General features: G+C 46.7%; 1 protein-coding gene across 3 annotated transcripts in view; it reads right to left on the bottom strand.

Moving 5' to 3' along the window:
• MAP2K4 (mitogen-activated protein kinase kinase 4) overlaps window positions 1–25,409 on the bottom strand; it is a 94,436-nt gene that overhangs the window by 33,428 nt on the left and 35,599 nt on the right. The window contains exons 1-4 of one of the 3 annotated variants that reach the window (XM_027724355.2): window positions 15,633–17,228; window positions 15,218–15,313; window positions 9,471–9,645; window positions 1,074–1,193 (exon numbers count right to left, since the gene is read on the bottom strand). In XM_027724355.2, coding sequence (XP_027580156.1) covers window positions 1,074–1,193; window positions 9,471–9,645; window positions 15,218–15,313; window positions 15,633–15,649 — 408 coding nt within the window. In that variant the 5' untranslated portion in view covers window positions 15,650–17,228. Of the gene's footprint in view, window positions 1–1,073; window positions 1,194–9,470; window positions 9,646–15,217; window positions 15,314–15,632; window positions 17,229–25,409 lie in introns of those variants that run through there. The other 2 variants (XM_039384053.1, XM_039384054.1) reach the window with 2 other exon arrangements.

Here is a 25,409-nt window from a genome sequence, read left to right as displayed (position 1 = left end):
GATGAGAGGAAACAGCCTCAAGGTGTGCCACAGCAGGTCAGGTTGGATATCAGGGAAAATTTCTTCACCAAAAGCGTTATCAAGCATTGCAATGGGCTGCCCAGGGCAGTGGTGGAGCCACCACCTCCAGAGGCTTTTAAAAGATATGTAGATGTAACACTTGAGGACATGGTAGTGTTAGGTTTACTGATTGGACTCTGTGATATTAGAGGTTTTATTCTGACCTAAACAATTCCACAATTCTAACTGAGGTGATGGACAGTCAAACAAGGGGTAGATAAACAAGGGAAGTGACTCTGAGGGAGAACCATGGATGCAAAATGTACATGTATTCAAGGGGAAACTGAACACTTTCATAGAAAAGAAATCCAGTAAGAGTCATTAAGCACACAGATGGCACATGTTTATCAAAGAGACACTCAGCTCCATATGACTGGAGGCTGAGGTGAAGTATCACACAAGCTTCTGCATGCAAATCCTGTGGGCCACTGCCAGAGACAGAACACTCAACCAGGATTTTGGTCTGACCCAGCACACCTGCCCTTGTTTCCTTACAAGTCTGTAGGTACAAAAGGCTTCCAGGCAGCTGTGCGTCCACTGGGAGTGTCTGACACAGCCTGGACATGTAGAAACATCTGTCAGGGAACAGGGGCTGTGAGTACCATCACAGCAACCACAACACCAACAGGGGTGCAGGGCCTACCCATGGTCACATCTCACAGCCACCAACACAAACCACAGCTGTGTCCAAGTGCTGTGCCCCAGAGCCCAACCCAGCAGCACACACTGCATAGGGGAGCCACAGACCTGGAGTCATCCAGAGAGAAGAAAAGCAGGAGAGACTGAAATACGTAGAGACACGTGGGAAAACACGTGGGAACTGCATGTGTGTGCTCTGCAGCACCCAGACATCTGGGTCTCCTGGGTAAATACCCTTGAGTAAAAGTGGAGAGCCAAGACACCTAATACAAAACAACTTTCTCCTCCTTAGCACAGGTTGGAAACTACAAAGGAAAAAAAAAAAGGTAAAACCCAAACTGTGCTACAACCAAAGCAAGTTTGGGGGTGCCCACCTCTCTGAAGAGCGCGCCATAAAACTGAACAATATACGGGCAGTCACTGCTTCGCATCACTACATCAAGGTCCATCAGTAGCTGCTTCTGTTCTTTTTCATCCACTGTCGACCGAATTCTCTGAAAGAGGAAGAGTGGCAGAGACTTCATCACTTACTGTGTCCTCAGCCCTGCTGATGGAGACACATGCCAGGGACCCCAGCCCCAAGCAGAGCAGGCAATCCCCCAGGCATGCTCAAACACACTCCAGAGAATTAAGCTGTGTCCTCAAATAGCAGGTGAATAATGCTGTTTAATCAGACTATAAACCCCTCAGTCCTTGCATGAGCATCAACATTTTCAGATGAAATGTCAGAAGGAAATTAGAGCTGAGATTTCAGCAAAACACCACAGCCAGGCTTTCATTTCAAAACGAATTCCCACACAGTTCTTAGCTACGCTGGTTGGGCCTTGAAGGCTGGTTTGAAATTTAACCAAGGAACACTATGTTTAAAATTTCTAAGTACAGAAGCCAAAAAGGCTCCTTCCACAGCCTCCACCATGGCTGGCACAGAGAGAAGGGACTGTCATGTAACCCAAGGAACACACTGCTCTGGTAATGCTAATGGGGGGCAGCAGTCCGGGAAGCTCTTCTCATCAAACTAATAATTCTTTACCTAGTACTGGCCTAGGGAACATTAACACTACATAAAAGATACTTAATATGTGTATATATATATGTGTGTGTGTGTATATATACACTATATATATACACTATCTATAAAGAGAAGTCTCATTTGGGCTTGAAAGAACAATGCACATTTGAAAATAGAAAACTGTACATGTTCAAACATGAAGCTGGTTAAATGAAGGATGGAGAAGACCATTCACAGTTTTTCATGTGATTTTAAAGATATATTTAACATCTTGCACTAATTTATGTATTCTCTGAATCACAGGTGAGGAAATCGTGATCCTGAAGCTGTGACTCATGTTGAAAGACCATTAAAAAAAAACACTTGGTGACAAGTTCAAAGCAAGAGAAGCAGCCTGGACCCTCCTCGAGGACAAAAACTATGTGGATATCCAAGAAAGAAAAATTATGCAAGGTCGTGGAAAAAATCTGCAAGACACCAGCACCCATTTCACTGATACTATGGCCCCATGGGCAACTGCTGGTGGCATCAGGACCACACACAGCCAGCACAAGGCCAGGTGTATGAAGGTACTTTCAAGGTTGACCATTCATATAGAACCATATGTGAAACAGTGCATGATTATGTACTTTAGGACTATTTTGTGATGGCCCACACAAAATGAGGACAGTATCAACACTAATTTTCCTTACCTTTGGTGTTTCATGATATTTTGGTATTTTAGCACTTGCTCTTAACATTCTAGTAGTTCTAGTTTGGCCTAGACCAGTAATTGCTGTGTTCAGATTGCCCTTTTCCCACCCCATTAATTCTAGAGTTCTTGGGGAAGCTGTCAGGATACCTGCCCAGCAAACACAGTCCATCACATCTACACCCCACAGTGCCATGGGTGGGTGGGACTCTGTGGTCACCAAGAGAGCAAGAACAGGAGCAACGGGTCAGGAATGGAACTGAAAAGCTTCACCTCTAGGTCACTGGTTCAGGTGTGGTTCACACGAGTTCAGACATCACTGAGGAAAGCCAGAGCAGTCTGACTGTTTCCTTGCCATGTGCCCTCAGCACACAAAGCTCTGGGACACCCCGCGCTCGGGAGGCCGAACAGACTGAACGTCCCTCTCCAGGTGACAAACCATCAGCACTGTGTGAAATGAAAATGCCACTGCTCTGACCTCCACAGAAGACGATGGATGCCAAAGCTACTGTGGTGAGACCTATGAGGAATAGTTCAGTCTCTCACTGAGATGTGGCCCACACTGCAAAGGTCACCTTTTTGATGAGGAACAACACCAAAAGGAGCTTTTCTCCATATTGTAACTCAAACGCCCCATTCTGTGCCCACTCCAAAAAGCCTCTTTCCTGATCATCTGGGAGTATCTCCAGCCCTGCTCTGCATTCTCCCTGCACCTGCACAATCCTGTCACAGCCACCCCCACAGTGTCCTCCTCAAACACCACAACTTCCCCTGACAGCATCTTCTCCCACCTCTGACATTCCTTCTCTGTTGTTACTTTTCCAGCTCTGGAAACCATGTGAAATATATACTGGATGGTGGAGGAAATTTTAATGGCACTCCAGAACAACACTGAACCCAAACACTCCTCTTCCCAAACACAATCTCCCCAGGGAGGAGTGGCAGGCAGAGGACCCAGAGCACAGACAGTGGGTCAGCTATATGGCAGAGCTCCAGGCAGACACGGAAGCCAAAGGACACCTTGAGAAGCCAACATGAACACTCCAACAAATATTGCTTCAGGGAGCGAAGGGAATGACATGTACAAGATTGGGAGGTCTCATACAAGAGTGCTGGAGACTGGCAAACTCAAAGGGGAGGACTCTGAGGAGCAGCACAGTGCTGAGCTGGGGTCAGCCCAGGCTGAAAAAATGGCTTTGTTTAGCTGGAGTGTGCCAGGGAGCCTGCTGCAGCCCAGCACTCCCAGTCCACCATGAGGAACCAGCATTCACCAGCAGAACAGAGAAGGAACAGCCAACGGTGAGTGAAGTCAACAGCAGTCACTGGCCAAACATGAGCCACATGAGCCACGAATCAACGTGCTACCAAAATCCAAGGAATGGTGCAAGGTACTGCAGCATCTCCCACAGACAGACTCCCCCAGGAACATGGGACACGGCAGGGAAGGAAGACACAAGGTGAGGCAGCTCCTCGAAGGCAGCATTTGAGACAGGGATGGGCAGGGTCTGACTCAGGCCTTGCACCACTCAGCCTGGTCACTCCTGTGGGCACTCACTGACAAGTCACTGACAAGTGACTTCAGGGCCAAACAAGGTACGGATGGAAAAGAGGGGTTTGTAGTAGAGGCTTATGGAAAGCCTCTTTTTTAACGATTCCTTGTTGACCTCAAATTTAAACTGGATCAAATCTTCCAGGAGAAAATTCTCCAGCGCTTTTAATACAAACACAGGTTAGGACAAAGCCTTCTGACATCAAGAACGAGCTCTGAGCAGCATCAGCAGCAAAAGGATAATCTGTGTTGTGGGTTGTGCCACTCTGGAATCTAAAAACAGATCCCAGAAACCAAACCCAAAACAGAAGAGACACCATCCAGCCCAATTCTCACACAGAAAGATTCAGGTGCAATGGAAAGTGACCAGTTAAAAAAAAAAGAAAAGAAAAAAAGCTATAAACACCAGACTGAAACCCAACTCAAGCTGTGAGACAACCCAGCACTGTCCTGAGCATGGGGCTCACCTGTGTCCTTAGCAGAAAGCTCAGCACAGCAGTGCCTGGCAGTGCTACTGGAGAAGTAGTGCTCCCAGGGGATGGCAACGACTGGGGACACTAAATCAGCAGGAAAAAAGGAGTTTGCCCAGCCACTGCTGAGGATGAGAATATCTGTCTACCCATCTGAAACACATTTAGTGCACACTGAAGTAGATCACAACCAGTTTCCCATCTCCTGTGATGAGGTTCTCACTCTCTCTACCATTTCCTTTTCAACCCTTACTCATTGACCTCCTCCCTCACCAGCAGGGCTGGGAGCACTAGTTTCCCTGACTCTCAGTCAGCAGACCCAAAGAGATGACAAACAGAAAATTCTGAAGGTGTCAATTTGGGAGAGGGCACCGAGTTGTGCAAAGAATGACAATGATGGTTTGCAATAAGGCCCCAAGACACTGTGCTCCTAACAAGAAATGACTCCGTGGCTTCCTGCCTCCTCCAGGAAGACCAGGGACAACCCATGGGTCTGACATCTCTGATTACTCTACTGATCTTGAAAATGCTTTTAATTTTCTTAGGGCAAGTTTAGAGCAGAAGCAGAGCAGGTAAAAACTATTGCTAGACTAAACCAGCAACAATGGCTAAGGACACTGACTGGAACTGCAGGCTGGACTAGACGATATTGCAGAGTGGGACTAAATCAGCTGGGCTGGTTTATAAAACAGACATTGGGAGATAACGAAAACTCTGGCATAGAGATGAAAATCACTTTCTTTTGGAGTGGGGAAAAACTGAACACTGTGGACAAATGCCCTCTTCCCAGCTGTAACCATGTCTGACAGAAACATAATTCAACTAGAGAGAGGTGCAAGATGTTTCCAAGGGGTCGGGATAAGAAACTTGAAGGTCAACCAAAGCACACACCACACTACTCGTCTCCTGGTGATGTATTTCTCAGATAGTTGAACTGGTTGAAAAGAAACTGGCAGAAGCTGCTGGTAGTGAACCCCAGATGTCCCAGGCATTCCCTGCTGCAGGGCAGAAAGGGCTGAGAGGACTGAGGAGGAAGAACAGGTGGTGAAGACCTCCTCCCTGAGCCTGAGGCTCAGGACACTGCTGTGCTAGGGCTCCTGACCTGCACAGGAGCCATCCAACACAGCAAAGCCGGGCTATTCTAAATATTTGCTGATTTATTTTAGGAACTCTTCAAACAAGCAGTTTTCCCAGCCTTCTAGAGGTCTTGTGAAGTACCCTGGCTAACAAAACCCACACCATGTACAGTATTTCAGTGCAAAGCAGAGAATCCTGCTCCAACTGGGAGAATGTTCCCCAGCTTTCATTCTGGTTTGGTCTTTTTTTTTTTATTTATGTACTTTTATATCCATATTCCAAGGATCTTTTAAAGCTCCTTTTTTCGTGTAAACTATCACCAGGGCCAGGAGGAAACCTCGGGGCAGAAATAAACCTCCCAGCGGTGGGCGAGCTTCCCGAGAAAACCATTTCACCCAAATAAAATGCAGCTTCTCTATGGTTCCTCCAACGTGCCTCAGATTTGTGGTACCCTCGTGGAACAAGATGCACAGTCCCTGGAGCAGCTGGGACCACACCACGTGGTGTTGCTGGAGGGCAAATACAAAAGGGGCTGAAGAACTGCACTGACCGTGAAGCCTCTGGGACAAAACCAGAGTGACAGCATTGGAGCAGGTCCTGAGAAGGGACCAGGGCTCTAGAGTGGAGAAGCCCAGGACATTAGTGACAAGTCACTTACAAACTGCCCCAGACTGGGAAAAGCTAACATGAAAACAAGAAACCAGAAGCAAAATTAAAGAATACTGGGTGAAACTGGAAGTGTAACCAGGTAACATCACAGAGAGCTGGTGCCTCTGAGATGGCAGCTGACCCAGAGGAAACAGGGACTGTGCATCTCCAGGGAGATCTGAGAGGAAGGGACCTAATGATTGAGAGGATTGATTTTTATTTGGAAATAAAAATTTGGAAGATTTGAAAAACATTATAATAAAGCACTTTCCAGGGGCAAAAATGAGAAAGGCTTGAACACAAAACCTGTTGAGCTGGATTCTTCTTTCCTCATCCTCTCCCTCTCTTCTTGATGGCCCTAGGAAGAGGCTCTCTGTGGCTGAAAGGGTAAGGGATGCACAAGCAGTTGCAGGTGGCAGCCTCAGGAGCACCAGATCCCTGCTCCTGCAGCCCACTCCAGCCTGTTGCCAAAGAGGTACATAATGTCTTTTTGTCATTGAAAAAGGTATTCACAGAGGGACAGAATGACAAAGGCTTGAAGGAGAGGGACAAGCAGGACTGGGGACAAGAGCTCATCAGCCCAGCCATGCTCCAGCAGCTGAAGCTTTGCTGTAGTGGTTTCAGCCAGCAACACAACGAGGCTCATTTTAGGCTCATTTTCCTCCTTTGCCACTGACTCTGGAGCACAGATGAAAGCTGCCTGACTCATCCAGGGCCTGGCAGCCCTGCTCATGCCAGCAGCAAGACACATTGAAGGTGTCAGGACTGCATCTGCCAGGACCCAGGGGCTGATGGGAGCAAAATGCATAAAGAAGAAAAATGGAAGAAAACGGTGCCTCTGCCTGCAGATCTCAAGTTATTTTGGTGATATTTCAGCACTCAGGAATGATTTTCCTGCAGTGGTAAGAAATACTGCCAGGAAGTGCAGCAAAAAGGCCGCGCTGGGGGGAGTCCTGGGGCACAGAAGCCATGCCCAGCACTGATACCCCACACATCAAGCAGGAGGAAAGCTTCAAGGAATTATTCCTTGTGTAAAGGCATGATAGGCTACAAAAAGCCAGAGGAAGGAGCTGGGAACAGGATTTGAAGGCAACAGTTTTGCTGTCAAGAGACCAGAGGCTTGAGAGAAACAGAGAGAGCGGGAGGGGAACAGCCTTAAACACGGATGGCCTGTAGGGCAGACTGAGATAGAGTAGAGCAGGGAGATTATTGCACAGTCTTGGCTGCCCCAAAAGCAGCAATCTGAGAAAGAAAAGTCTGAGGAGTGTGGGATGAATGAGTCACTACCAAGCTCAGCCCCATCTTGAAACCTCATCTCAAAGACCTGCACCATCCACGCTGGTGAATTGCTGCTGCTGCCTTGGAGACCTCACTGACTGTTCCACCCACAGGTGTTCCTTTGCCCAGTTTCATGTCTTATTCCCACTGGGACAAAGAGAACAGTCTCTTACCTCTACCATTTTAGAAATTATACTGTTGCACAGACCCTCCTACCTTCCTTCCCCAGCAGGTCTAGCCACCCTTGCCCAAGAGAAGTGGGGTCAGAGAAAAGAAGGTGGCACCAGCTCAGCCCACAACTTGGAACAGTTCACAATTTAGTCATTGTAAAACAATCAGGTTTTACTTCTTTTAAAGTGAGTCCCCAAGCCCAGCACCCTCCTGAGGCTCAGAACACCTCTCCTTCTCTGGGAAGGCAGCTCAACATGCTGTGCCATGTCATCTCCAGCCCTGTGCCTCAGGGACACAGCCCTGGTGCCTTCTGCCTCCCAGATGGGAGCTGTACCTCAGCACAGGCCCTTGACACTGCCAACATTCACCTACGATGTTGACAAGTCCTCATGCAAACAGTCTGGAACAAGAGAATCCCTGTGCCAGCAGACACTTCTCCTCCATGACACAAGCTAATCCATCAAAGTGCCCTTCTCCACATGGCTGTACCCACTGCAGGCTCCAGACAGCAGCCACTCAGCTATGGGCATGTGCCTTCCTCATACCCATGGCTACCAGGGGTAGAGTAGTAAAACTACAGGTACCCAGCTCACACACCCTGGGTTTAGGAAGCTGGAGGTGCCCGGGCATTACTTCATTACACAAGCGGTTTTCAACCCATCATCTGCAAACTACACCCATGAGCTCTACCAAAGGCAACTGAAAGAAAAGAGCCTTTAGCTACAGGCAACCTCTAGCTCCACTGGAGACTTTTAGGGATTCAAATCCAGGTTGAAACACCACTGCATGGTGATCCAAAACACTCAAGAGACCTAACCAGTGATCCCACTGCTGTGACAAAGTCAGTATTTACTGGAGAAGATCAAAGGATGAGGGTTACTCCTGACACACTAGAGACAGGTTTCGATATTCACAGCAGCTGGAGCTGGGGCTGAGATAAGTCCGCCTGGCCCCGTGAGACCAGCAGCGGCGAATGTCTCCAGACCAGATCAGGCAGGATTCCAAAGAAGACAGAGAGAGTTGGAAAAGACAGCAACAGAGACTCCTACATAGCTCACTTCTGCTCTTTCCTGGGAGCCATGAGTGCACTTATAGTTGATCTTACTGACAGAGTTAAAGATGAATGTCATCTGCCACCTGCAATGAGCAAGGGAAAGGACCAGAGAGAGAGAGAACGGGCGCTGCCCTCCTCCATGGACAAGTAGATCCTCAAGGATGTCCATTGAGCAGCCCCGCTGTGGCAAGATGGAATACTCTGTACTGTCCAGCTGGGAGAGGAGGCTGAGTATTGTTTCTGGGTTTAAGGTGAGTTTTTGGGTAGCATAAAGTAGAAAATAGACAGTCCAAAAAACTGCTACACTTTCCATCTCTGGAACAGGTTAAGCACAAAGCAGACATACATCAGCAAGAGCACAACACTCCCTAGAAGACATCCACTCCATTCCAGTTCCTCCTGGTGAGGCCACACCATGGCACATGCTGACTTAAAGAGCTAATTTTAAGTCTCTACTTTAGTTCACAAAAGACACCAAGAAGCTGTGAGATGTCAAGGTGTGTCTCCCACCAGCCTAGGCTGTACCTGAACCAGTGACCCAGAGGTGAAAGGCCCATGCCCCATCATCAGTCTCCAGAGATGTGATCCCCTCAGAACAGCAGGTTCCTGATAGACATTTTCAAAAGGGCACAGCAATTATGAGAACATCACAAATCACTTGAAAACATGCCCATTATACACTGTATTTTCAGCAAACAGTAGCCTTTACACCAGAAATAAATAGAACAGAGCAGTAGATGGGTGCTAGATGGAAGAACCCTAATTCTCCATCACACAGCATCCCAACGGACTAAAGTACAAATGTAAGGATGGGCATCACCTACTTTAACTGCCATAATTTGCCCACTTGGTTTGTGGACCATTTTGTTGACAGAACCATAAGCGCCTCGTCCAATTTCTCCAAGGTCTTTCAAGTCCTCTGCTGTAAAATCCCAATGTTGTTCAGGGGAAATCTTCAATTTTCCTGATGATTCAATGCTGTGTGTTCTCAGTCTCTCTCTGTCAAAAATATTGGGAAGCAATTTTTCCACATTTTAAATATTCCGTAAATGTCTCTTTTCAGCACTTGTTTAAACATTAGAAGAGGGGTTCACAAAGCTACAGCAACAATCTGACTCCACGAAGGATTTTGGTTGGGGAGAGGGGTAGGGGGGTGAGGGGAAAATGTTAAATCAAAAATGACATACACACTTGCCCACAGCTTCAATTAAGGATAAGTTTCTCCAGCTGTGGCATAAAATTCAATGTGTCTCATAGAGTCATTCTAAGCACTCATTTACACAAAATGCATCAGGCTGAGGGCAGGATCTGGGAACATGCAGCACCAAGAGCCTGAAGAGCAATCCCAGCCCCATCTCCCCAAAGCTCCTGCTGCTCTACCACCACATCCCGGCACCTGCCTCCCTTCCAGCTGGGATTCTATCGAACACAGGCAAAGCTCTTCTGGGTGACCCAGGGAGACTTCAGAAAAAGTTTGCCCTTAATGCAAAATGGCAATTAAAAAAGATAACTCAAAAAACCTCCAATCCTAATACATTCAGGTAATCATTTAATTTATTCAAAACCAAAGAGAGAGCCAATAATTTATAAAAAGCAAGACAAGTTCTTTGTGACATATGAAAACAAAAACTGCCTGTTCAAGTGTGTCTTTACCAAACACCTAAATTAACTTTCTCAGGCAAACCCTGCTCGTACTGAAGCCACCAGAATTTCCCTAGGTAAGGAGCAGACCAATGTCCAAAATGTGTGAACAGAGGAGGTCAGAGATTGTTTGAAGGTGCTCCTAATGGCTTGTTTAAATGCATCAATGCTATCACTGAATTAGGAGGAAATGCACAAGTGTTTGCAACGCTTTTCATCTTAAAATGCTATGCAAAATTTCAGGTTTTCATTAATTAATTAGCTGAGTCACACTTCTTGGGTCATAAAGTAAGCCAAAGCCCCACGTTTCAAGATGCATCAAGAGCATTGCAGAGAGTTCCCACTGCAGGGCACACGGATCTCACAGGGACTGTAAAGCATACGGGTACTTGTGCCTGCCCTGTGTACAGGGCAGATCTGTCAAACTCATCTCTCAGACTGATCACTTCACTTGGGCATTTGATCCAGCCCCCACTTGCCTGGCCAGCGTCCAGCCCCACGAGCAGAATAATGGATCCAACAAAACACATGGAGCTTATCGAGTTTATCAGCCAAGGAACAACCAGGTCATGGCTGATTCCACACTGATAAATCCCATGTTGGCCACCAGCAGCTGCAAACACCACCCAGCTGGGTGTCATGGGGGACCCAACTGTGACCTCCACTGGGTTTGGTTTGGATGCTGGGCTTTGCAAGGGCGAAAGGCCAACTGACCGGTTCAAATGGCTTCATGTGCTGCCTTCCAGCCTCTCCTGTGCTGCTCTGGGTTAGTGCTGCCTGGGTCTGAAGTAGCTGCATGTCCAGAACCCTTGACCCATTTGATTAAAGCCTTGGGGAGCAGCTCCTCTCCCCACTTCTGGGCTGTGTCTGCCCTGTTGTTTCTTGCTCTCTAACCTGCCCAGCTCAAGATTTTCAATCTGCTGCTCTCTACAGTGTCCCTACACTGCACTTAGGAAAAATTCAGGAAACCTCCTAAGAGTGCTACAACAAAGCACAGGGGGGATGAACACACCTATCTCAGAGCTCCTGTGCATAATAAACACTGCATTGAATGGGGTTCTCCGTGGAAGTTGCTTACTAGAAAGCAAGGAATGAAAATAAGGCAGCAAAATGTCAAAAAGAACAGAGGAAAAAAGAAAAGAAAAAAAAAAAATGAAAAGAAACATGACCTCCACACGTGCCAAGTGTCTCACAGGCAGCTTCTGAACAGGTTACTGTCTAACTGCTCCACCATCCTGTTTTGTCAGTGCCATAAAAATAGTTTTGGTTTTGAGGGAGGAAGGGAGGTGAGAAGCACCAGTCGAAGAGGCACTGGTGAACTGGCATTTCCTGCCTCACCTCCAGCCAGCTGGTGGGCACGAAGGAGCACAACCACTGAGAGCTAAGCCCTCTTCAAAAAGAGGAAAAACAGCAGAGAGGTGACATTTAACAGAGTTGAGTTTTGATTTTCTGAGCAAAACCTTTCCAGATCTTCTTTGAAAACACTTCATACCAAAGCTCTCACGGAATTAAGAAATTTAAACATTGATGTAGTTTATTCAAATAAAGCAATTAAATCCTTCTCCATTCTTCCCTCTGTTTTTCTGCCCAGGAAACTTTGCTTTTCTGATGCTCCATCAGAAGAGAAAGCAATTTGGAATTCATTAATTCCATCACACAAGCAGCCTGTGTGTCCCCAGCTGTGTGTGAAAGCCGAGTTGTGTCATTGTTGGGCAGCTGAGGGATGTGGCTCAAGCTGCCGGGAAGAAGGTGGGAGCTGGGAATAACCCCCTGTTGGGGCCGCACCAAGGGCTCTGCAGCTCTCCAGGGGTTTGGATCCAGCTGTACTGCCACCATCCACCCCCAAACCCTTCCATCTCGGAGTTTGGCTTCATTTCCATTACGTATTTATGATGCCATCTGCCCTGTCTCGCAACCACAGCTCCTGCTTAGCTTTTCTCAAATACCCAGGGAAATGGTCAAATAAGCAAATGAAAAGTTTGACAGAGTGACAGACACTTGAATAGAGATTTTGCTCATTTAGCTCATTTGCCACATGTAAGCAGGAATCATAAATGGAATGCAATGATTGCCTTTAATGTCAAAAAACTACACTTGATATCAAGAATTTTTCAGTGTAAATCAAAATCCAAATGGATTGCCATGCCAAGAAAGCAGCTCAAAAATGCAAATCTAGAATACAGACTCTGCATTGATCTAAATTGGGAGTTTTCTGATGTAAATCTGAGGCAATAAAAACAACTAAATCACCAGTGCAGAACATCTATTCCTAAGTTTGCACTGCTGCAGATGGATGAGGACATAAATCCACGGGGTGGACATGCCTCCAAACACAGAAAAGCTGCCTAAGCCCTGCACTACATTCTGGTGCTCTGGATACTACAGCAGCCGGCTTCAGAGAATAGCAGGGCAACCACACAGTGTCTAGTGAAGGCAAAAAGTAATTAGTGCCAGTCTGTGATTAAGTGCACATCAGAGTTTGCACAGATGGGAGCAGACATGTGCTTCCCCTTACCATTTCATTTTTCAGCTGTGCAGCCCAACCTTCTCTCTTCTCTAAGGCTGGGAATGTTGAGCAAAATTGGATATATATTCTCTAAATGCTCAGGACGTGCAAGATGAACTTGTGGGGATTTATATATGATTTTAAAAAATAATATAAATAGCTAAAGTGGGCTAGATACTCCTCAAACAGTTAAAAGTAGCATTTCCAAATGCATCTTAGTGACTACAGCTCCTGACGACTTGTCCAGGACTCCTCATCTTGGTTTTGAAAATTTTTAAAAGGCAAGAAGAAAAAAAAGGGGCTGAGGAGGTGGTTGTGCTCCCTGCACTTGAAAGGCACCAATGTGTCAGTCTCACTGCAGATAGTTACTATGCTTGTCACAGCAGTTACTCCAGGGATTAGGAGCACCAAGCAGGACAACAACTCCTCCAAACAGCTGCCCTTTGTCAGAGCTGACTCTGTGGGCCCAGCCTGGCAGGAGACGGGCTCTGGCACCAGACACGGCTGCCGGGCTGGGACGGGGCACCAGGCTGAGAGCTGAACCTGCACAGGAAGACCCACCAGGGCTAGAGACCCCCCCAGTCACCTTGGGAAGCTCCCAGACAGGCTGTGTTAGTTCCCTGAGCTCTGCTGTTAACATCCAACTGCAGGGAGGCCAAAACTTTTAAAAACAAGCACTTCCTTGGGCATGAAAAAGAAGGACCATTGGGAGAAGCAGAGAAAAGTTGGTGGGTTGTTTCAAACTAAACTGGAAGTCATCAGACATGAAGCAAGGTCAGAAAGATGCTGTATGTAGCTACATATATCCTCTTTTCTTCACTTTGTTGAGAGCTCTGCAGGACTCAAAGCAGCCCAAAAGTTGACATATTCAATGTTACAGCTGACATGAATAAAATCTGCAGAGGCAAAAAGATCCAAGCAAACCACTGTGCCTCCCAAGCCAGCCTGCTGCTGGATTCTGCTCAGAAGTCTCTCATTAAAGCTCCTACTTACACTACAGTTAATGAGAATATATTCTACTTCTCTACAAGTTTGGTAAAAAAGCTGCTCGACACAACGGCATTTTAAAAACAGATTTGTGGTCCATCAGCCAAAGCTGAAGTGTAAATCCTAACAAAAAAGCTTCCAGGCAAACTGCAGGGTGTGAACGATACTGTGCACTGTCCATAACTTCAGACTACAAACATGCCTTAGGACTGGGGCTGACAGTCCCTACCAAGACTTTCCAACAGCCTGGAGAAGTCCTGGAGAACTGTGATTCTTCTATCTCAATGTCTGTGTCACTTCTAACACAGTTTTCAGATCCTGCAGGCTATTGCTAACACAGTATCAACCCTAGTTTAACTTTCACTGGAGAAAGTCTCCAGAAGAAATGTTTTTCTTTTTTTTTTCTGAGGGCTGGAAATGTCGGTGCTCTCACAAATCTCTTAGATTCTCAAGAAAAGAAATTTTTGCTTCTGATAAGCAAAGAGCATCCTTGCAAGAGGGATAGAACCAATTTGGGTTTGCTTTGACCCACGTAAGCTATCCTGAGGCTTTGCTATATTCAACAGCAGATTATTAGACATAAAGAAGAGATACAGGAAATGTGGCAAAGGAAGAAAATAGTTTTCCACCTCTGACTTACTCAGATTAAAGCAAAGCAAACTTGCTCCCTTTCCTTGTGACCAGGAGGTTGAAATTCTCCCTAGCACTGCCCTTGCTTTTTATGCTTCTCCAAAACTTTAAAATAAAGATAATAACAAGATGTGGAAGTTGCACAGCCCTTCCACAGCCCCCATGTCTCAGCCCAGCACATGTTCAAGGCTGCAAAGAATCTCTCTGACTTCAACGGAGCTTGGCTGAGGCTTTTAAAATGTCAACATTTTGTATTAAGCTCCCCTAGTAAAGTACTGAGTTACAAAGAATTTTGAATAACCCTGCTCTTGACACGGAGGAGACCTCTCCTCTCATCATGGTGGACCCTGCGCTGAATTTCACTGGACACATTGATCCCAAACTCGCTCTGCAGTGCTGGCTCGTGGCCAAGGTAGCACAGTCATTGACCCCGCCACGGCCAGGAGCTCAAGGCTTACACTGCATTCGAGAATTTCAGGATAATACTGGAAAACCCTGAGCTAATTAATTAAACAACCCTTCTGAAACGCTGACTCTCTTTCTGAACCATTCCCTCTCCTGGGCCATGGGCAGCTCCTTGAGAGAGAACAACAAACAGAAGCATGAGCACAGCCATAAGAATCAACAAAAGGACTCGAGCACACTATAAATAGTTTGCAAAATGATACTGAGATGCAAAATCATTATTATTACACAGCAATCACCTAACAGAATGACACTATTTCTGAGACAATTCCATGACTTTGGGAGATGCCATTTTTGCAGGATGGAAAGATTTGACAATGGCTAACAGACAAGGAAGCTTACTGTAGCCTGCTGGACAGTTTCTGGATGAGGTCCGCTTCTCTCCTTTTGAAACTGAACGGGGCAATGTGATTAATACCCAGGGTTGCTTGTGTGTCACTTCAGCCAGGAAAAGTTGCAGAAATGACAGGAAAACATGGTGCTGTTATCACATGACACAATAACATACAACACAATACTCAGCTTGCCACTGCCCTCCAAGCGCTTGGCATCACAAATTAATGAGCTGTACCATTTTTCTTCCAATGTTCACCTAAGCAACCTCCCCTTCTACGGAGCAAAGCAGCACCTGATGATTTGAAATCATTTTAACATATTAAGTCATAAGCAATTTGTTTCTTTACAGCAATGGCAATTATCATTTCCAACTGTATTATTACTGTGATTAGAAACATGCATTAGCTTATTAGCCAAATACCTGTATTTTAGTGACATGCTGCTTCCTCAAGGCACATTGGTCACCTCTGCTCTGCATTTCTTGAACTCTCTAAAGCAGAACTTGCTGACAATTATTTTTCTTAAATAAAAAGGGGGGGGGAGGGAAATCAAGCTTCCATCCTGAATCCACCAATCTAGGACTGGTGGTCTCTCCCAAGAGGGCTTGCCATTCATCAGATCCCCTCTCCCAAATAAGTCTGGATGACTTGAACAACTACATCCTTACTTATTCCCCCCAGAGCCCAACAACTGACAAGGTTAATCACCATTCTGCACTACAGGACTTCTCTAGGAACAATAACTGGGTTCTGGATCTCTTAGTCCCTCAAGTTCTGGAAATCTTTCCCAACATGAGGACCTGTTACCTCAGAGCACTTCAAGGAGCTCAGGAGAGATGGGTTTCTGCTAAGCCCTGTGTGCAGAGCAAGCCCTGGAGCATTTGTACCAATGACCACTGACCACTGCAGCCGTGGACAGTCAGTCACAGGAAACCAGGGGCTACACTCAGCTCCTGGTGGGAACCACCTGAGAGGGGTAGATTCCAAGCACTGCTAATTCAACTACAAGAAATGGTTTGGCTTCAAACCCTCTTAACAAGTGATTTTTCTAATATAAACTTCCATAGGTCACAAAATTCCAATCCTAGTCAGGGAAAATCCAACATTTCCTTTGGGATTTATTTTCTACTTGGAATTTTAAAAAAAACACAGCCCAACAAAATCCCACAAACTTTGGGTTGCGTCACAGCCCGAAATAACCTGAAATTCAGAGCCAAGAATACACCTGGCCACGTATTTCTTTCTATGGCAGACAAGGACAGATGGGAGACACAGAAACCACCTGACTGCAAGACGGAGATCGCTTTTTCAGAGACACTGCCATCTTCAACATGGTGACCGAAAGAGAGTTCGTGAAAAGACCAAGTAGACCAAATTTGAGTTGTACTTTTAAAGTGTCCCTTCTCTAAGACATAAGACTCATGCAGGTCAGAGAAAGCAGTTGCCTAGTGAAGGGTCCCAGGCTCCAGTAGCGTGGTGAGATTTTCCATGTTGGTCTCCTCTGAGACAGCTGGGTGGGACACAGTGCTCTCCATCGACCCTCCAGAGCGAGAGATGCTTTGCTGTAAGCTCTGTGAGGATGTTTACAGAGAACTAAGGGTGTTGAGCGGAGTTAGGCCAATGTTCTCAGGGAAGCTTCTTTCTCATCTTTCACTGGTATGAAAGAACATGAGAGAAAACAACCCAATATAGCGAAGTCCCCATGGCTCCTCAGAGAGGACAACCACCTTTACACTGCTGGAGCAAGAGATACCAGGAACAACCAATTCCAACTGATCCACACTTGTCTCTGCAAAGGCATCAGTTGTGCTGAGCTTGAAGGACCAATTGCTCCTCTGTATTTATTCCAAGCTTATCTTAGAAAGGAGGGAATTAAAACAGGCTCAACAAAGAAGACTGTTCAAGGTCATCATAATCCAATGTAGACCGGCTTGGCCATTTAGGTTGAGGTTAGATAATTGGAAAATTACCCTCTTCCCCCAGAGGGTGCTTGGGCACTGAACAGGCTCCCCAGGGCACTGGGCACAGCACCAAGGCTGACAGAGTTCCAGGAGTGTTTGGACAACACTATCAGGGACATGGTGGGATTGTTGGGGTGCCCTGTGCAGGACCAGGAGTGGGACTGGATGATCCTGATAGGTCCCTTCCAACTCTGTATATTCTATGATTCTCAGCTCTTTCTTTACTGAGGTCTCCCAAAATGGATGTTCTTGCCTCATATCATGAAGGCCTCTCCAAGAATGTCAAGGATGATGTCTATGGTTTTCACAGACAGAATACACCACAAACCCAGAAAATTTAAGTCCTTTTCAGAAGTCTGTTCCTCAAACAAGCAGAATAGCAAAAACAATTCAGCCTTGCAGGCCAAGTCCCGTGTCCATTACATTCCATCCAGGCCACCACAATGTCCTTTCCATGAGCACTCTGTAGAGCAGCTGATTTTCCTGGGTGCATCCTGTCCACTCAGGTCAGATGTCCTCCATAGCACACGCTGGAAGTCGCTCATTTGTGCAAAGGATGAGAACAGAAGTTGTCAACAATGACCTGCGGGGTCAAAGCAGTCTCTGAATCTGTAGACTATCCTCTCTTTATTCTCCATTCCTCACCATGTACAGAAGACAAAAGCAGTGACTGATTCCTTCAGTTTGAACCCACAAAGCAGAAGAGTTGGCTCACTTCTCCAAAGCCAGGGAAAACAAAAGATATTTTACTATGAGTTGGTGATTAAAGTCCAAAGAGATAAAGGAAGTGCTTCTGCTCTGATGAAACGCGGTGAGGTCCCAAATACAAGTACAGAGTAGCAATGGGTAGTCTATTCCTAGAGCTGGCAACGGCAGCCGTTTGTTGAGGTTTCCTGCAGGAATATGGTTTGCAAGGTTCACATCTGGACCCAGAGGGTTCGAGTCCAATCACAGATACGAATTGTGGTGGTCCATACATAAAATCTGTTCTGATATTCTGTATGCCACATAATCAAAAAAAAAAGTCTGTGCCTGACACAGATTAACTGGAGTCCAACAGTCACAGCGACAGCCCTTCAGGGTCAGAACCCAGCTCCACCACCTGCACAACACTGCAGAGACACACAGGCACCAAGCTCAGCCCCACGCTTAAGCCATGTCCTACTTTGCTACTTATAAATAATTACTGAACAATACATTTATCCAAAAAAAAGGGTAGAGACCAAACCTCTGTGTGCACACAGATATATTTATACACATATATTCAGAGATGTTAAATATAATTATCTGCTTCATCCCATTTTCTTCTCCAAACACCAGCAGGTTTTGCGTATGAAGTCAGCAGTTCCTGAATTTGCCCAAGGAGGAGGAGGAAACACTGGGATATGGGCTCTCTTCAGCCTCAGGGCTTCATCCATGCCCCAGGACACCAGTCCCTAAGACACACAGGATGGGAGGGTAGGACATCTGTTGTTCCATTGATCTTGGATTGAAAAAAAAGCTCAGAAAGCAGATTTATGGGGTAGAAGAAGAAAAACTACAGACCAGCAAGAGGGCAGTCCATGCTCTCAGATGGTTTATAAAGATGAGCAACAGCATCTCTGCTTCCTGGATACATTTTAGTGGCAATCAGTTCTGTCTGATGGGTTTTCAGAGCTTGGCTTATGAACTGGTAAGCTCAGATACTGGGATGCTCAGTGTTCCCTCTTAGGCAGGACAGCTCAAAGGATCCCTGGGGCACCCTGGGATGCAGGAGGAAACACAGGAGGTGCCATGAGATCATTTTGATCAAAAAGCTCAAGTCCCAAAAGCTCATGGCAGGAGGGAGGAAGGGAGAAATTTTGGCAACTTCCAGTTGCCAAATGGAATTCTGGATTCTCACCTGTACTTCTTAATCATGAAAACTTACTGGTGAATGTAGACAATCACACCATTTGAAGGCTCAGAGATGGCAACACATCTCACCTTCTCCATGAAGTACGAAATGCAAGTTTTAGAATAGCTTACAGAATTTACCAAATAAAATGGTAAAGGACAGATAAATGGGTCTTACAATATTCTGAAAATACATCAACAGATTCAGACGTTATTGAAAAGTCCAAAATGAATGGAGCTGTGGTCTTCCACTTTCTCACCAACCCTCCAGAGAAGCCTGGGGTATTTTGGTGTCCTGAATGCCTCGAAAGTCTCCACAGACCAAGACTTACAACCAGTTTGCATCTGAGCATGTACATAGCTGTCCTTGCTAGAGGATGCAGCACCTCAAAAGAAAAGAAAGGAAAGGAAAGAGAGAAAATTTTGCTTCTGTTACACAACAGTATGAAGGGAAGAGAAGAGCTGATACCAGCTCTGAAACTATTCAACCTACTTTCCCTGCTCCCAGACAAGCACTGCAGCAGTTACACCATGGGGGGAGTGACACAGCTGTGCCAGGCCCAGGTACGTCCTCCAGTGTGTGAGGAGGAGCTGCAGCTCAGGAGTGCCCAGGGTCTGCTCACAGGACCAGGACAGCTCTGCTCCTGCCACACCCAGAGCTCCCCTGGAACCATCGGGACACAACCCGTGGAATTACATAAACCCAAAATTCTTAAACCAAACCAAACCCTCCACAGCCCAAACCCCTGAACTGCTTTCAAACAAAGGCAGCATCATCCCCCATCTCAGACACAGCAAGGCCACTGGGGGGAAGTTCCAACTCTCCATGGTCAGGACGACAGACTTTCCTAAATCATCTTCCTCAGCAGAGCACAGAATGTATTATCAAAGCACTGACCTCACGTTCAGGTTTATAAACCTGGGCTTTTGGAACCAAACTGACTAACCAAGAAAAATGGTCAACCCCTGGCTCTCCTCCAGGCTCTGGAGCATGACAGGTATCCCCAAAGCAGCAACTTAGTCCTGCACAGGCTGCAGACACCAGGCTTTTGCCAGGAGCATGGATGGAGTCAAGGATGGTTCCTCTTATGTGTCTCAGGGAAGGATCTGGCCAACCACGGGTCACCCATGGAGCCACACTACCAGATAAAGGGGAGGCAACACAACTCACCAAAAGTCAGGCATGGCAAGGAAAGTTTATAGGACACTTCTATCCAAGGGAGACATCCCCAGCTTTGCTCTTCTGTCCAGCCTCTCTGTCCCATCAGGCAGCCACATTGATGCAGACTTCATGGTGAATGAAGTCAAGTTCAGTTTGAAAATTAACATTTCCACCTCATTGCTCTACGTTTCCCATTTTCACCACTCCAGAATGCTTCACCTCCCTTCACATCATTCAACTCAGTAGAAAAATCTAGTAGTCAACTCAAAATCACTGCTCTTCAGGGACTCACCCCAGACACCACCTTAGTGTCTCTGGAAGAGGAAGACTGGAGACAACGCTGCTAAAAATACCTTCACAGGTAACACAGCTCTGTCACTACCCCGTCCCACCTTCCCTTGCCCAACGTGCCCTGAGGAAGCAGCACCAAGACCAGTCACCACGCCCTGAATGGGGAGGTGCAGCAGGGCCGTGCTTGGTGTGTCACACACCCATGTCCCAGTGCAGTGGCCAAGGACAGCTTGGCCCACAGGGACGGGGGGCCCGGGTGGCTCTGGGCAGGTGCAGAAGCCTCCAGCCTATCCCACCCTGGATAACCCCCCTGCCACCACAGCTCCCAGCTGCTGTCCCTGCCTGGGCAGGACAGGCCAGGTCTCAGTGCTTTGGAAGGTGACTGACTGGAAGGTGACTGAAGGGAGGGTCAAGGCTGAGAGGTCCCAATGCAGCTCCCAAACAAGCAGCTCTGCCCATGGCTGTGTGTGCAGTGAGAACCACGACAGCAGCTCCCAACGTGCCAGTGGTGGGACAGGTCACACAGACCACCAGACATCCCTGTTAACTCCCTGCCCTGTCACAAACTGCTGGCCTAACCTTCACCTCTTCCAAATGACAGCATGTCCCAGCTTCCCAGCTGCAGAATGGGGAACAGAGATTTGTGCAACCATTTAGGATTACAAAGCTAAATCATTCAGCATGGGTGAAGCACTCAGAACCCACGGGAGCCAGGTCATACATAACATCAGGCTGGATTTGATTTAGACACCCAAGGGTACGTGATTAGATTCCAGAAGTTCTGGGGAGCCCATGTCCCAGTAGTGTGGCAGGAAGGCAGGTGCTCAGCACCCTTGAAAAATCCATGTGAATTAGCTGAATGGAGACACATGAGGTCCAAATTTTGGTTCCAGATATGGAAGGCCTAAAGCCAGAAGCAGAGCACCGAGATATCAAACCCTCACAAAAGAAAAGAACAGTCCTACCAGGGCAGTGAAGCTCTAAAGGATGTGGAAGCTGATAGAGAAATTTATTTTGGAAGCAGCAGACAGCAAAAAGCTCCTCTGCAGAGAGGATATGCACCTAAGAAACACCAAAACTTACAAAGTTTAAGAAAAAAAAAAAGACCTTAATGTAGCACATTGAAATCTCACACTGACTCTGGCAGCACCTCCTCTGATGCGGTGATCTCCTGGAAGCCTGAGATATGGAATTTGGGTATTTTACAGGCCACATCACCTCTTTGTCCTCTAGGCCTCAGAGATTACTGGCCAAACAAATTTGTAAACTTTTGGGAAAAAAAAAAAAAGTAAAATACAAGGAAAAGTTCATAAATTTGTCAAAAATGCTCCTGAAAAAACTGCAGAAGAAACATTGTTCCAGCACTGAACCAACAGTGATGTTTGTATGAAAAATGAAAGCCTGGTTACCACAGGCTCCTTCAAACACTGAAATGTCTTTGCTAAGCCCTTGGAGGTTCCATTCTACTTGTGCTGACTTGAAAATACAGCTGATTACATTCAGAGACTGCAACTTTCAGGAAATGTAACAGATCAGTCACAGAAAAAAATCAAATTCTTGGTACTTTTGACCCTGAATCCTGCCTCCAAGGCTTCCAATCAGCACCCTCTGCCATGGGAAGGCAGCACGTGGCAGAGAGGTAACAGAAATCAGTGACAACAAAGATGTGAAATGACAGTGATAGAAATGGGGAAGAGACAGGAAATATTTACAGGAAAATTCACACTAGTAATTGTGAACATGCCAATTTAGGATATTCCACTTTGAGGTTTAGTATTCATTTACAAAAATGGTAGAAACTCTCTCAGGTTACTTTCTAAAGAACTCTGCCAGCTGCAGGCAGAGCAATAAACACATCAGAGAGGCTTTGGTACAGCCAGAAAAAAAACCTTTCCAGGATTAACAACAGTCCTTGAACTATCTAGAAAAAAGGAAGCAGCAGAGTCTGATGTGCAATTAGACCCCACTGGCTTTTGAGGAACCCAGCCCTGACGATTCACTAAAACATCCAACACATTCCTAAGGCAGTTCCCTGGAGAGTGTGTTACTCTCCCAGGTGTCACAAGGAGAAGGTCCACACAGGGCACCTCTGGAAGCTTCGGTCCTAGTGAAGCCATGAAGACACTCACATGGTATAGGGAGGCTGTGGAGTTCAACTGGACACCAGACACTTCAAACACCAAGTCTGAACATTAGGAGAGGTTATTTCATTTTGTCACCTTTCCAGAGTCAACACTTTGGTGATCAGATTTTTGAGAGGTGGCACCTCTGACAGTCAAGAGACTTCCCAGGCAGCACACAGAACACTCCAATAGCAACATGCTGTAAACCAGATGCCAAACAACATTCTTTGTGCGTGGTCATTTCTTAGCAGGTGGGTCTAAATCCTCTAAGTCAACATTCACCCATCACTGCACCAAAAGAAAACAACACTTTCTAGAAAACTGAAAAACTCATCTACAGCCAACTGAACAACTTGGTTCCAGAGTGATGGGCAGCACAGCCCAGCCAGGCACCCTGCTGTGCACAGCCACAGTCACACCTCACCACATCACTCCCCTGTCAGTGTGATCTGAACCTCCTTTCAGCAAAGGCCATCAGCTGTAAGCAGTTCTGTAAAGCTTCCACAGAGATAACAGAGTAATCTAATTTTGTTTGTGACCTAAATCCTACTTGGACACAGCACAGATGAGATAAAAGGTGGGATACTTTCCAGTCAGTATAACGGATTTGAATTCGAAGAGCTCACCCTAACCATGGCTTGTGTCCTCCAGCCTCTGCAACTTCTGCTGCAGGGAAAACAAAGTTAGCAATTGTTAATCTGGTCTAAGTCAGAAATTCAGTCTGAACTTACGAGAGCCATGGGCTCACATGGCAGGTCTCCACAGCCTCGACTGCTCCTCAGCCTGCACAGCATGGCAATCACTCGCTGACTCTGACCAGGCACTGGGACATCAGCCATCAGTAGAACACTTACATCTTCTCTAGACTGTATACTTTCAAGTAGGAATTATATTCCTCAACTACTCTCTGTAATTCAGGCTCTACTCTGCCTTACTCTGTACGTGTAAAATTCTGTTTAAAACTGTACCAGACACTCTATGCACTGGCAGAGTCCATGTCATGCCTAGACAAAACCTCTTTGCACTTCTAGAGAGGAGTTGGCGGCAGCAGTCCCAGCTGAATCAAATGAGACACAATCTCCATCACATGCAGTCACAGAACCAGAATGGACCTCCCTTCCAAAACCCTTCCTCAATTCCTGCTGCTCCCCACATCCTCCTGGGGCTTTGCCCACCTACCCCATAGGATCTGCACAGGAAAGCAACTCACAGCATCTTTTAACTGGAATAAGGGATGTCTCAGCCCTCAACATCACCAGGAAGGGAGATTTCAGCGAGCCACAGCCCAAATTCTAGAACTAGAAAGGTACTTCCAGTTTCTAATCTCATTCAAAGTCACGCAGAGTCAGCCTCATATTTAAAGGTCACTTCAAAAAGCCCTGATTATAACACATTCTAATTCAGAAAGTACTCAGGGCAAACCCCTTGCAGCACTGGAGATGTGAGGGCTCCTGTCCCTGGCTCCAGGCTGAGCAGCTGCAGCCTTGCTCATCTCCTCCTTCCTTGATTTCCTGGTCATCTGTGACAAAGGTGACCTCCTTCAAGACATCCTGACACAGCTGGTGGTGGATGTCCTGGGAACAATGAAGAAGGAAGGTGTCCTGTCAGAGGCTCAGGGTGACATGGGCTGGATGGGGATGGGACAGGAGCAGTGAGGCCAAGCCACCCACTGCAGCCCTCACCAGCTCTCAGCTCCAAAGCCCCCATGGAGATGGTCCAGCAAAGCTCAGAGGTCCTGACCGCTCCCCAGCCCCTCCTGTTCCTGCACATGGTCTCACATTTTTCCATGTTGCTCTGAATCCTGCTCTGGCTCCCACCTCCTGTTCTCCCACAGCTGCACACTCATACAGCCTGGAGGGATAAAGCCCCAACCTGGACCCAAACCATAACACCTGGCTCAAAACCTCCACAGGTGGGAAAGAAAAGACAACGAGGGGCAGGCAAAAGATTTGGGAACCCATGTCTCAACCTTCTACATCCAGTTGTGTAATCTGTACTGTCTCCTCCTGGACACAGTATTCCAGGGCACAGCCTATGTATCAGCTGAAAGCCTCTACCCATGACAGCAATGAAGCTCTGGGAACAGTCTCCAGGCAGAAGCACAGTGGGAGTAGAGGGTCTCTGTGCCATGGGAGACAAGGCATTTGGGAAGCACTGAGCAGAGTGCTAATAATGCCATGTTTTGCAATTGAGATTCCACGGCCTTGAAATCATTCCTCCGGGCAACACGTCATGAAAACCAAGGAACTAGTATGAATGAATGGAGTCAGAAATCCCACACAAATCACCTGGGAAGCCTCCCTGTGGAAACCCCATCGAGTCCCCTCCAGCCTGTGTGTGCCTCCCCCCTGTTCACTGGAGCTAAACTCCACCCCTGGCTTACAGCAATTCCCAAAATTTTTTCCATCGCACTTCCAAACTGTTTTTCCAAAACTCCTGAATATCTCCCAGATCAACAAACAAACCATCAAAAGAAAGCTGAACTCACACCTTGGGAGGGTATGTGGGGTCCATACCCATTTTATCCAGGCATGGAGCCTTGGCATTGAGAAAGAGAACAGCTACACCCTATAGCGTGAAATTTGGAAGGCCACCTGTGGCATGATGTGCCTCCCCTCCTTGACAGCCATGTCTCTGCTCCAGTTTCCACACAGGTTTCCTCCCTCCTGATCTACACACTGGCACGAGGAGCCCCATTTGCCCCTTTACTGTCTATGTAGTAAGAAACCACACTCTCACCTGAACATCCACCAATCCAGCCTGAGCAGTTTCCCAACCAAAACCTGC

This window comes from Pipra filicauda, unplaced genomic scaffold (genome assembly GCF_003945595.2).
Source record: "Pipra filicauda isolate LSUMZ 115617 unplaced genomic scaffold, ASM394559v2 scaffold337_size785800_pilon, whole genome shotgun sequence".
Taxonomy (NCBI): domain Eukaryota; kingdom Metazoa; phylum Chordata; class Aves; order Passeriformes; family Pipridae; genus Pipra; species Pipra filicauda.
The sequence above is the reverse complement of the archived record's forward strand: the minus strand, read 5'-3'. Positions and strand labels throughout refer to the sequence as shown.